Source organism: Balaenoptera musculus, chromosome X (assembly GCF_009873245.2).
Source record: "Balaenoptera musculus isolate JJ_BM4_2016_0621 chromosome X, mBalMus1.pri.v3, whole genome shotgun sequence".
Taxonomy (NCBI): domain Eukaryota; kingdom Metazoa; phylum Chordata; class Mammalia; order Artiodactyla; family Balaenopteridae; genus Balaenoptera; species Balaenoptera musculus.
Window position 1 is genome coordinate 32278112 of NC_045806.1, and position 13346 is coordinate 32291457.

General features: G+C 43.5%; 1 protein-coding gene across 1 annotated transcript; it reads right to left on the bottom strand.

Annotated features, from left to right (window-relative positions):
* Positions 1 to 11204: 11204 nt before the first annotated feature.
* Positions 11205 to 11825, bottom strand: LOC118888262 (ferritin heavy chain-like). Its single transcript, XM_036839261.1, has one exon. The coding sequence runs from the start codon at positions 11823 to 11825 to the stop codon at positions 11265 to 11267; it is 561 nt and encodes a 186-aa protein (XP_036695156.1). The 3' UTR covers positions 11205 to 11264.
* Between the last annotated feature and the right edge of the window lie 1521 nt (positions 11826 to 13346).

Sequence of the window (13346 nt, forward strand, 5' to 3'; positions counted from 1 at the left end):
AACTCAATTTCGTTCCTTTTTATGAATGAGTAATATTCCATTGTATATATGTGCCACATCTTCTTTATCCATTCATCTGTCGCTGGACACTTAGGTTGCTTCCATGTCCTGGCTATTGTAAATAGTGCTGCAGTGAACATTGTGGTCCATGTCTCTTTTTGAATTATGGTTTTCTCAGGGTATATGCCCAGTAGTGGCATTGCTGGGTCATACGGTAGTTCTATTTTTAATTTTTTAAGGAACCTCCATACTCTTCTCCACAGTGGCTGTATGAATTTACATTCCCACCAACAGTGCAGGAGGGTTCCCCTTTCTCCACACCCTCTCCAGCATTTATTGTTTCTTAGGTTTTTTGGTGATGGCCATTCTGACTGGTGTGAGGTGATACCTTATTGTGGTTTTGATTTGCATTTCTCTAATGGTTAGTGATGCTGAGCATCTTTTCATGTGTTTGTTGACAATCTCTATGCCTTCTTTGGAGAAATGTCTATTTAGGTCTTCCACCCATTTTTGGATTGGGTTGTTTGTTTTTTTGATATTGAGCTGCTTGTGTATTTTGGAGATTAATCTTTTGTCAGTTGCTTCATTTGCAAATATAGAAAGTGTCTTTTAAAATGAGGTTCATCCGCACACTTGAAAATTTCTCTCCAAAAAACGTTCTTTCTTGATTGGCCTGGTGCTTGCTTATCATCCCATTGTGCTATACCCTCTTGGATCTTACAGGCTCAGCATTAATTATTAATCAATTTGAAACTGGTTAATGGAGGTCCTCTGTATGTGATCCTACGCTGTGGATGCCATGATTCTAGCTAGCTTGAGCTTCTTCTGCATAGAGACACTTTCTATTCTTTCTTGTCAACCGTCTAACCCCCAACAATTGATAAAACCGTATTCTATATATAATAAATGCTCAGTAAACTTTGTCTCATATCCATCACACACAGACTCCTACCCTTGAGCCAACATGGTAATAAAACTGGAATCATATGCCAAATATGAAGTAATTGTGCATAACAGGTGAGTGATAAGGAATATAGGTTTGAAATATGCGAACACAGTGGGTGAAATCCTTCATCCTGGCCATCCAGGCTTATTTTCCGACATTCGAATGGAACAAATTGCTAAGTCACAAAATTTTACACCTGAGCCCTTCCTGAGTAGGTAATAATGAAACTAGAAAAGAAAGAATAAATCTGACCCCTTTGGGAAATTAACCAGATTGCATAAACTCTATATGTCTTGTTATGAAATCCTTTTGGCCAGAGACTACTTACTAAAAACTTGTTTTTGCTCTATCATCCACAATCTAGTAGGGGGATAAAATAGGTAAGCCAATAACGACATTTAGACATTGGAAAGAATAGCCTACCACTACATTTATTGTCTCGACTCTCTCACTTCTATTCATTTTTTAATCCACTGTGATCTGGCCTTTATTTTCAGTTAGGTTCAGCTTACCATTTTTTTTTTAAAGTTCCTATTACATGTATGCTAGTACTTAAGAAGAGGGGGAAAAACCCCACATATTCCCTGCCCTCAAGGATTCTATAGCCTATTAAGGAATGTGTATAATGTGCATGTGTATAAAAAAACTGTCATACAGAGTGGTAAGTGCGATTGAAAGAAATGAAGTAGGAGTTGTATTGCCTCTGTTTAAGGGTGGATTTTAGGTTGAGTTTTCTGGAAACAGAGCCTGAGACAGGGGTTTATTGAAGGACTATACTCAGGGGAAAACTGTACACAGGTAAGGGAAGCCGAATAGGGCAGGAGAAGGAATCAAGCAAGGATGTGATCTTAGGCAAAATCTAACCTTGGCTTGACACAAGACAGATTCTGGAGCACAAATCTCACTGCAGAGACAGGGCAAAGGGTTCAGGCTCTTGTGCCTCTATCATTGGCCGTCCCAGTTAGCCAAGGGCACTCCTGAGAACATCACAGATATAAGCTGTCAGCTGCAGCACTCACAAGCAGCTGGGGGTTTGGCTGTCCTGGCTGGTCAAATTGATCTGGGCAGAGCACCAATAGCATCTACAAAAAGAGGGTTAGAAAAAACTAGTTGATATGTTTATCACTTTGGGCAGCCCAACATCTGAGCACCCTTCCTGTTTGGGGAAAATGTCAAGACAGGAAACACTCCCATTTACCATTGCAACAAAAAGAATAAAATACCTAGGAATAAACCTACCTAGAGGAGGTAAAAGACCTATACTCAGAAAACTATAAGACACTGATGAAAGAAATCAAAGGTGACACAAACAGATGGAGAGATATACCATGTTCTTGGATCGGAAGAATCAATATGGTGAAAATGACTGTACTACCCAAAGCAATCTACAGATTCAGTGCAATCCCTATCAAATTTCCAGTGGCTTTTTTTTACAGAACTAGAACAAAAAATCTTAAAATTTGTATGGAGACACAAAAGACCCCAAAGAGCCAAAGCAGTCTTGAGGGAAAAAAACAGAGCTGGAGGAATCAGACTCCCTGACTTCAGACTATACTACAAAGCTACAGTAATCAAGACAATATGGTACTGGCACAAAAACAGAAACATAGATCAATGGAACAGGATAGAAAGCCCAGAGATAAACCCATGCACCTATGGTCAACTAATCTGTGACAAAGGAGGCAAGAATATAAAATGGAGAAAAGACAGCCTCTTCAAAAAATGGTGCTGGGAAAACTCGACAGCTACATGTAAAAGAATGAAATTAGAACACTCCCTAACACCATACACAAAAATAAACTCAAAATGGATTAAAGACCTAAATGTAAGGCCAGACACTCTAAAACTCCTAGAGGAAAACATAGGCAGAACACTCTATGACATACATCACAGCAAGATCCTTTTTGACCCACCTCCTAGAGAAATGGAAATAAAAACAAAAGTAAACAAATGGGACCTAATGAAACTTCAAATCTTTTGCACAGCAAAGGAAACCATAAACAAGACCAAAAGACAACCCTCAGAATGGGAGAAAATATTTGCAAATGAAACAACTGACAAAGGATTAACCTGCAAAATTTACAAGCAGCTCATGCAGCTCAATATCAAAAAAACAAACAACCCAATCCAAAAATGGACAGAGGACCTAAATAGACATTTCTCCAAAGAAGATATACAGATTGCCAGCAAACACATGAAAGAATGCTCAACATCACTAATCATTAGAGAAATGCAAATCAAAACTACAATGAGGTATCACCTCACACCAGTCAGAATGGGCATCATTAAAAATCTACAAACAATAAATGCTGGAGAGGGTGTGGAGAAAAGGGAACCCTCTTGCACTGTTGGTGGGAATGTAAATTGATACAGCCACTATGGAGAGCTGTATGGAGGTTCCTTAAAAAACTAAAAATAGAACTACCATATGACCCAGCAATCCCACTACTGGGCATATACCCTGAGAAAACCATAATTCAAAAAGAGTCATGGACCACAGTGTTCACTGCAGCTCTATTTAAAATAGCCAGGACATGGAAGCAACCTAAGTGTCCATCGTCGGATGAATGGATAAAGAAGATGTGGCACATATATACAATGGAATATTACTCATTCATAAAAAGGAACGAAATTGAGTTATTTGTAGTGAGGTGGTTGGGCCTAGAGTCTGTCATACAGAGTGAAGCAAGTCAGAAGGAGACAAACAAATACCGTATGCTAACGCATATATATAGAATCTAAAAAAAAAAAATGGTTCTGAGGAACCTAGGGGCAGGACAGGAATAAAGATGCAGATGTAGAGAATGGACTTGAGGACACGGGGAGCGGGAAGGGTAAGCTGGGACGAAGTGAGAGAGTGGCATGGACATATATACACTACCAAATGTAAAACCGATAGCTAGTGGGAAGCAACCACACAGCACAGGGAGATCACCTTGGTGCTTTGTGACCACCTAGAGGGGTGGGATAGGGAGGGTGGGAGGGACGGAGACCCATGAGGGAAGAGATATGGGGATATATGTATATGTATAACTGATTCACTTTGTTATAAAGCAGAAACTAAGACACCGTTGTAAAGCAATTATACTCCAATAAAGATTTTAAAAAAAAGAGGGAGGGGATATGGGGATGTATGTATACGTATAGCTGATTCACTTTGTTATGCAGCAGCAACTAACACAACAATGTAAAGCAATTGTACTCCAATAAAGCTGTTAAAAAAAAGCAAAGAAAGACAGATGGGAGACAAGGCTCGACTCCATATGATGTTTCCCATTTTCTGAGCAAAGTTCTACGGCCTTCCTCGTCGGCTACCAGACATCCTTCTAAAAATGCCTTTTCTGTTTTGATTAGCCAGGGTCCAATTTTGTGGTTTGCCACCAAGAACCCTGACAAGTACAGAGATTATGGACATTGTTAGGTCATAGATGATTAGAGCCTGAAAAAGATGGGGGTGTCAGGTAAGAGGAGAGCTAATGGAGAGGAAAGGGATGTTCAGACTGAGTAAGGCCAGAAGTCTAGGGTCGACTCTGAAATGTTTTACTTGTGAGACTACCAGAAGGTGTGGCAAATCTAGGGGGAGTTTAGTGAAGGGGCAATGAGTTCATCTGGGGACTTGTGGAATCTGAGTTTTCTGGCGACATCCAGAAGGAGATGTCTCACAGATGGCTGTGCAAATGTCATAGTCAAGGGAAGCGTCTGGGAGTGGGGGGAGAGAGAGAGAGAGAGAGAAAGATTGGCCCATGGATGTGGCGGAATTGGAGGGGAAATATATATTGAACAAGGGTTGAAGAGGCCAACAGCAGAATGCAGGAGGATGGTTAGCTTTATGTAGTTCTCTGTAGATAAACCTTAGGTAAACCGCGAAAGGACAAGGAAGGTAAGAAAAGAAGGACACTATTAACAACTACAGAATGATCAAGCAGGGCAAGTGCTGAAAAGAGACTAATGGTAATGTGAGTTAGTAAGCCAGTGATTACTTTTGAGAGAGGAGTTTTGGTAGAGTTCCTTAAAGGGAAAAAACTCTCCCTCCTCCTGTGTCACGTAAATCCACTGCCTCTCCCCTGTCTCCTCTGGGTCTTCTTTCATTAACTGTATCCCAGTGCACTCCTGAATTTGTAACCTTTCCCACTCTATTGGCTCCTCTGCAGGAAATGAACATAGCTAAAATACCTTTTCCACTCTTCTCCACTTGTAGAACTCCAGTTCCTCTTTGAAGACTCAGTGTTACCTCCACAGCGGACGTTGCCCTACGACCCAGGTAAGATTTAGACCCCTTTCCCCTCCTGCACTCACACGGCACCTTGTAAGCCTCCTCTTTTACATCTTACTCAGATAGATTGGTGCTATCTCTCTGTGTGTCCATCTTTTCCACCACGCTTGTGAGCAGGAACTGTGCCCTAGTCATATTATATTCCTAGTGCCAAGCACAGCGCAGAAAACTGCAAAGAATCCAGGATAATTTGTTGAAAGAATTTGGCTAAACATTCTTGGCTATTTTAATTGGGCTATTTGGCTAAAGATTTCAAAAGCTGCGTGAATGCTCCCTCCTAGAATGTTTTATTTTAGGTGTATTTCTTGAATTATGGTTCTAAAACATATTTTAAGGTGGAACTTTTACTTCTCCGTCAACTTTACAGAAGGATTAAACTTTGGGGAGAAAAAAAACCATGCCCAGGGAATTAGCGCACAGAAAAAAAAAAAGAGAATAAATCTCCTCGTTGCATGTGGCATAGTTAATATCAGATATAACATGTTGTAAACCAAAAGTAATGTTACCAAAAAATAAACGTTAAAATACAGATTAAAGGGAAGGAGTCTATTCCTCCTCAGGCAAGGCAGTCGCTTTGCATATTAATGCAACTTAAATGCCTCACAGTAAGAAAAAGGATTGGAATAGATTGCAGTAACTTAAAAATGAGTACACTTTAAACAGCTTCTGTGATGAATGTGTGGTTATGGAGAATCAAAACGGCTAGTCCCACTCTGATGCTCCCAGAAGAGAGATGACTGCTGGCCCTTAATTAACAAAGCCACGTGTGGAGCCGAGGAAACTGAAGACACAAAGAAAGTTGACAGGTTGACTTGCTGAAATACGCAAAGATGTCAGTCTGGAAGGTGACAGCTACAATTCTGGGGAGTGTGAGGGTTAGGGATGTGTATAAAATATTATAAACATCCAAGCCATTCTAGAATATTCATTGAAAGTGACAGAAAAATGGAAGGCAACAGGAAAAGACAAAGAGCTGCATAAAGACAGGTGAAAAGTTTCAAATATTTGACGGCCTGAGATGACTTCAGGGCTTGTGGCAAATTACTGTAAAACATGGCTTGGCAAAGATCTCCTGTAACGTTTTAGGCTTTGCAGGCCACACGGTCTTTGTTGCAATGACTGACTCTGCAGTTGTAGCGAGTATGCAACCACAGACAATAGGTAATTGATCGGGTGCGGCAGTGTTCCAGTAAAACTTTGTTTATCAAAACCCTTGGGGGCCAGATTTGGCTTGCAGACTGTGGTTTGCCAGCCCGTACTCTAAAAACACCAGTTTGTGATAAAACAGCACATTGCGCAAAAGCTAGTATGTAAATATGTGTGTGTGATCAATAATTGTTGGTTGAATCATTGTTGTTCGGGTTTTTATTGTGCTTGGTATGTTTTTATTGTGCTTGGTCCGGTACTTCCATGAGGGTATGGCTGAGTGAGTTGGTTAAATCGAGGCAGCAGTGTTATTTTCCAGCGTCCCAGGCGATTCCAAGGTGCAGCCACGTTTAACAAATAGGATGCTGAAGAATGCTACGCAAAATTCAATGTGCATATTATTCATCACCTGGGGTCTTGTTAAAATGCAGATTCTGATTCAGTAGGTCTGAGGTAGAGCTTGGGATTTTGCATTTCTAACAGACTGTCGGATGACACTGACCTGCCGGTCCAGGGACCACATTTTGAGTAGCAAGGTGCTTGCACTGGCTTTCAATGCCTGGGATGTCTAGGTCCTGCCCCTGAGACTGATGTAATTGGTCTGGGAGGTGGCCTGGGCATTGAGAGCTCTAAAAACTCCCAGGTGGCTCTAAGGTGCAGCAAAGCTTGAGAACCTCTGTGCTAAATCAAGTGCGTGGTGACATAAGTTTTTGTTATTATGTTATCAGTAGCCCTGTTGCCCATTCTCCCCTTCCGATCCACGCATTCCTCTCCTTTTCAGGTCCAAACATCCAGAAGGTGGGTGGGATCAGGATGAGCTTTTCATCCGTTCAGTCTTTCCCACCTCTGAGGAGTGGACTGTAGTTCAGGATGGAAAGAGGAGGGAGGCTCAGGCAACCTGGGTTGGGGAAGAATAAGCCAAAAAATTGTCCTAGGGGCCGATTTAAAGGGGAGGCTGATTGAGACAAATGGGGAATTACCACAGAGGGCTGTCACAGCAGAACTCACCTCCAGGCTTGGGCCTGAGTTTGGGGCACTGAAAACAGCAATCTACCCTCCTGAAGCCTGGCAGCAACTGGCAGCCAAGCAGCTAGGAAGGATTTCTCCTTCGTGATATGCAGAGTGACACAGTTGGTCGAAATGCAAGAGAGACCCCTAGTGGCAAAGTATAAATGTGAAATCCTTTCATCAACAAATCATAAACACCACAGATGAACTTAGAAGTAAGTGAATGATAATGATGGTAATGATGATAAATGATGGCTTACAAATAATATATGTACTATATGTGCCAGGCACTGTTGTAAGTATTTAGAAAATATTAACTCATTTAATCTCAGCAACCCAATGGGGTTGATGCTTTTAAAAAAATTTAGTTGGTTTACAATATGTTTCTGGTGTACAGCAGAGTGATTCAGTTATACATATATGTTCTTTTTCATATTCTGTTTTCTTATTGTTTATTACAAGATATGGAGTATAGTTCCCTGTGCTATACAGTAGGACGTTGTTGTTTACCTGTTTTGCATACAGTAGCTTGTATCTGCTAATCCCAACCTCCTAATTTATACCGCCTCCCCCCTTCACCTTTGGTAACCATAAGTTTGTTTTCTATGTCTGTGAGTCTGTTTTTGTTTTGTAAATAAGTTCATTTGTATCATATTTTAGGTTCCACATATAAGTGATATCATATGACATTTGTCTTTCTCTGTGTGACTTAACTTCACTTAGTATGATAATCTCTAGGTCCATCCGTGTTGCTGCAAATGGCATTATTTCATTCTTTTTTATGGCTGAGCAGTATTCCATTGTATGTATGTACCACATCTTCTTTATCCATTCCTCTGTCAGTGGACGTTTAGGTTGCTTCCATGTCTTGGCTGTTGTAAATAGTGCTGCTATGAACACTGGGGTGCACGTATCTTTACGAATTATAGTTTTGTACAGATATATGCCCAGGAGTGGGATTGCTGGATCATGCTGTAGCTCTATTTTTCGTTTTTTAAGAAACCTCCAGACTCTTCTCCACAGTGGCTGCATCAATTTACATTCCCACCAACAGTGCGGGAGGGTTCCCTTTTCTCCACACCCTCTCCAGCATTTGTTGTTTGTAGATTTTCTGATGATGCCCGTTCTAACTGGTGGGAGGTGATACCTCATTGTAGTTTTGATTTGCATTTTTCTGAGAATTAGTGATGTTGAGCATCTTTTCATGTGCTTCTTGGCCATCTGTATGTCTTCTTTGGAGAAATGTCTTCTGCCCATTTTTTGATAGGGTTGTTTGTTTTTTTTGTTATTGACTTGTATGAGCTGTTTGTATATTTTGAATATTAAGCCCTTGTCAGTCGCATCATTTGCAAATATTTTCTCCAATGGGGTTGACACTTTTATTATCCCTGTTTTACATATGAGGAAACTGAGGCGCAGAGAAGTGAAATAACATGCCCAAGTTCCCCCAATTTAGCAAGTGGCTAAACTGGGATTTGAATCCAGCCAACCTGTGGTGAAGGATCCAAGACACCAAACTGTTTCTCCAAAACAGGAGAGTAAGAAGGATCTTCAGACAATTTATAGTTATAAACACTCACAAACAGCTGCTCAGCCTGTGCTTCCTCATATCTAGAGGAGAACAGTTTATATATATATATATATGCGTATATATATATATATATGTGTGTGTGTATGTATGTATGTATTGAGACTGTATCAGAGAGAGAGCAGGGACCTCAAAGCAGACAGAGAAAGAGCGAAAAAAACAAGTTTGACTAAAAAGAGTAAAGGGGGAAATACCATTCAACACCATTTTTCTGGAAATTAAACTCAAAGGACCATAATCCTCATTTTTAAGAAAGTATTGAAGCACAGTTATGGGGAATTGTAGAAAGAAATGACTCCTTAGCTAAACTTGTTCATATTTCAGTAAATGTTGAAAGCAATCTAGTTAAGTCTAAAATGACTCAAGCTACTCGTGTGTCTTTGAATATAGGATACAAAGTCTGAAAATTTCTAACTCTGACCTTTGTAAACTGTACACGACACAGAAGAAACAATATGTTTTGAGTATTTTTTCTCAGACCTAGACAACCTTAGGGCTTACATGGGAACAGATTTCATCTGCTCAAATAGAGAATGGACTGAGAGAGGGGAAGAGTTTTAAAAGGGGAACAGAAAAAAAAAAAAACAACAAACATAGAAAAGCAGGTCTGTCGTTTCCTTGGGAAATCCTTTTACTGCGAAATAATTGTCTTTCTACCTATAGTCAAGAGGACAAGGTAATAGGCTAATGCCTCTCCACATCTAGAAAGGAGAAACCAGAGACCACACTGAGATTAAGAACAGGCTGATCTTGAGATAAACTCTGAGCAGACACAGGTGGCCACAGTCTGGAATGAGGCAGTGGTCCAAGTGGGACCAGCAGCTCTCTAGGTGTTCCAGTGTCTCATCCCATCCTCTGAGTGTTGGCTGCTCTGGGTTTGGGGCTGCCTGTGCCATAATCTCTCTACTTCCTTTCTGGTGAGCTTATCTACTCCATGACCTCAACCCATCTATGTATATATAGGCTAATATGTCCCATATGTATTTTTCCAAACCTGACATGCCCCCTGAGCTCCAGGTTCATTTTTCTGGCTACCTGCATGACAGTTGCACTTGGGTATCTAATAGGCATCTCAGATTTTACATGACATGCCTTCCCAGCTCCTCGAGTCCCCCTGCAAATACCCCCAGATTAATAAATAGCACGACCATCAGCCAGGGTGTTCAAATCCAAGCTTGAGCCTAGATGATGATTTTCGTCATTTCCCATTCCTCACCTCTGGTCCATAAAGCAGCTCCTGTAGACTCCTCCAGTTCATCTGAAATTTGCCTGCATCTCTTCATTTCCTCTACCAACACCGCCGTTCAAGCCACCATTGTCTCTCTGGGCCTGCTACAGTTATCTCTTAACTGGTCTTTCAGCTTCAACTCTCCTCATCCTCTACATTCTTCAAAGCAGCCAGAGTCAGAGTAACTTGGCTTAACATTCAGAGAGCTTTATTCTACTTGATATTCAACATCGCAAATTGACCTTCAGCCTGGACCTTATATTTTTCACTCCTTCTATTGAGGTAATTTGGGGTTTGGGGTACCATGTTACCTTAATGGAAGAAAGAGTACGGTAAAACAACCTACATTTGCATGTGTTGTAAGGGCAATCTGCATGTCCAGCATGGTGACTAGGGAGTCACCCCTATGTTTGTGTGCAGGCCAGCCTGAGGCTCGCTCAGTTACCATTATCACTGTCGCTCAGGGTGAGCTTGTCAAAGAGGGACCCTGCCAAGCTGGCTTCTGGGGTCTCCATCTTGCTTCCCAGAATCAACAAACACTAACATTTACATATTTTAGTGAACTCAAAGTTTTCAGGTAAAGTTTAAGGACCCTTTATTTTAATCCCTGTCCCATCCCATTCCCTTCATTCTTCCTCCAGAAGCAACACTACTGTGATTTTTATACCATGGTTTTATACTCCTGCTATTCGCAGGCACCCGCATTCAGCAGGGCCTCACCTCACCACCCCCCATATACCCACATTGTTTATAAGGGGAAGATGGATTTTGCACTTTCCAGGGCCCCATGGAACGCCTTCTCCCCCCCTCTGTGGAGATCCTGAGCTGCCTATGGGTGGGGCATGGGTGGGGGGAGAGCCTCCTGGATACCTGTTTTAAAAAGTGAGCGATTTGCCCACATGAATCAACCAGAGACCTTTACTTATTTATGAACCAATAACTTTATTGGAAGAAACAGAAAAACTGGAAGAAAAAAACTTAAGTGAACTTCTTCTGCAAGGGCACTATTGCCGTCTGCATGGCAGGCACGGTGACCAGGGCTCTGGTCACCCCGTGGCTCTGGGGAAGTCCAGGCTCAGTTCTTCTTGTCGCTGTCGCCCAGGGTGAGCTTGTCAAAGAGGTACCCTGCCAGGTCGGCGTCCGGGGCCCCCATCATGCTCAGGGTGGTGACATGACCCTCCAGCTCTCTGATGAACGCCACCTGCTGGCCGAGGTAGTGAGTTGCCAGGAAGAGACGCAGGTGGGGGTCGCTCTTGTCGGTGGCCAGCTGGTGCAGGTCGAGCAGGCTCCGGTTCACGCGCTTCTCCAGGCACAAGGTGTACCACATGGCCTTGAGGCCGCTCTTCCACTCGTCACTGGCTGGCTTCCTGATGTCTTGGAAGTGGAGGCGGCCCCCGCGCTGGTTCTGCAGGCGCATCAGGCCCTGGGCCCGCTCGCTGTGCTCGTGGGAGCGGCGCAGGAAGAACCCGGTGAAGTGCTTCAAGGCGACGTCGTCGCGGTTGAGGTAAAAGGCCACGGCCAGGCACACGGAGGAGGCGTGGCGCTCCAGGGTGAAATGGCTGTTGACGGCGGCCTCGCAGTCGGGCTGGTAGTTCTGGCGCACCTTCGGGGGCGGCGCGGGCGGCGCGGGCAGCATGGCGGCTGGCGCGGGCAGCATGGCGGCTGGCGCGGGCAGCATGGCGGGCGGCGCGGGCAGCATGGCGGGCGGCGCGGGCAGCATGGCGGCTGGCGCGGGCAGCATGGCGGGCGGCGCGGGCAGCATGGCGGGCCTGAAGGCCAAGGTGAAGGTGGTGTGGAAGCGGGCCCTGCGGGGCCGCAGGCGGCGGTGGCCTCGGAGTATCCCCAGGGTGGGCGATGAGGGTGGCCAGAGCCGCTGGCCTCCGAGCCGGGTGGCAGATGGCTGGATGCCGGCTCTGGGATGGACCCGAAATGGGGTCCGTTATGGGAGTTAGGCGGTGGGCTTCCGGTTCTGTTACCGGAAGAGGTCGCGTGGGGTGGGCGGGGCACGAACGCTCCACCCACGTTCCATCAAAGCCTGGGTGAGGCAGGGTGACTTTGACCTGAGCACCTGGTATCTATTTTTAACTTTGCAAAAATATTTCGGATTCCAAGGACTTTCTCTTGTTCTCTAATTGCTCCCTCTTATAGCACCCTGTTCTCATTTTATAAACCCATTGTCTTCCTTAAAATTCTGAGAATATGAATTTGTAATTTTTGGTAATGTTCTCTTCCGTTTCCTGTATCATAGTTGTTTTTTCCTCCAGAAATTGTTCTGTTTGTTCATCATGATCTTCTCTTTCACTTTCCTCCAATATCTGGCAAACATTTGTCCATTCGTATTTGGGAGTGAAGGAGTCATGTGATCAGCCTAGGTAACTAGCATGGATCTGATTTACAGTTGGGACGCCCATTTCACTAATAGTCTTCTCCTCTGAATGGGGGGGCTCAGTGTGTCAGTTAGGGAGTCTTTTCTGTTTGGGATACATGGTGTGGAGCTTGTAGGTAAGATAGGGACCATGCCAAGTGCCAAAAGCTTGGCATTTTCTGACATTAGAAGACTTTCGTGTATCTCTTCTGTAATAGATTGTGTCATTCTGTTTTGTTTCTTCCTCTTCTGCTGAGCGGGTCTGCGGTTATCTCAAACCTGCTCTCATATGGGTTCCCTTCCTGAGCCTTTGAATGACGTAAGGAGACTATCACCCCATCGCCTGCACCACCACTGTGCCCTGGATCTTGGTAAGAACAAAAAATAAAAATGTACTGTCTTAGGCCAGCGAGACTTGGGATATTTGTTACAGCAGTTAGCCTACCCTGACTAGTTACCCAAGGAAGTTCTGGATGACTACAGGTTATAAGCCGTTGTAAGCTTTTATAGCGTTTCCTCTTGGTGGAAACGCAGATCCAAAAGTTAAAAAGTCTAGATAGAGCTGAATCATCAGGCTCTTATTTCTTTTGCAAAATTCATCAATAATATATATCAGTCCTGTTCCCTTTTTCCCTCATGGAGAGTGGAATGAAAAATCCCTCAAAGACCCATGAAGCACAAGGAGTAAGTTTTTCCATTTCCCTCAGTGCTGGGGAGCAAACCCAGGCTGGTCCTCAGGTGCCCGGCCTTAAGCTGACAACAGGAGGCATAAGGGGTGGGACTGGGACCGGC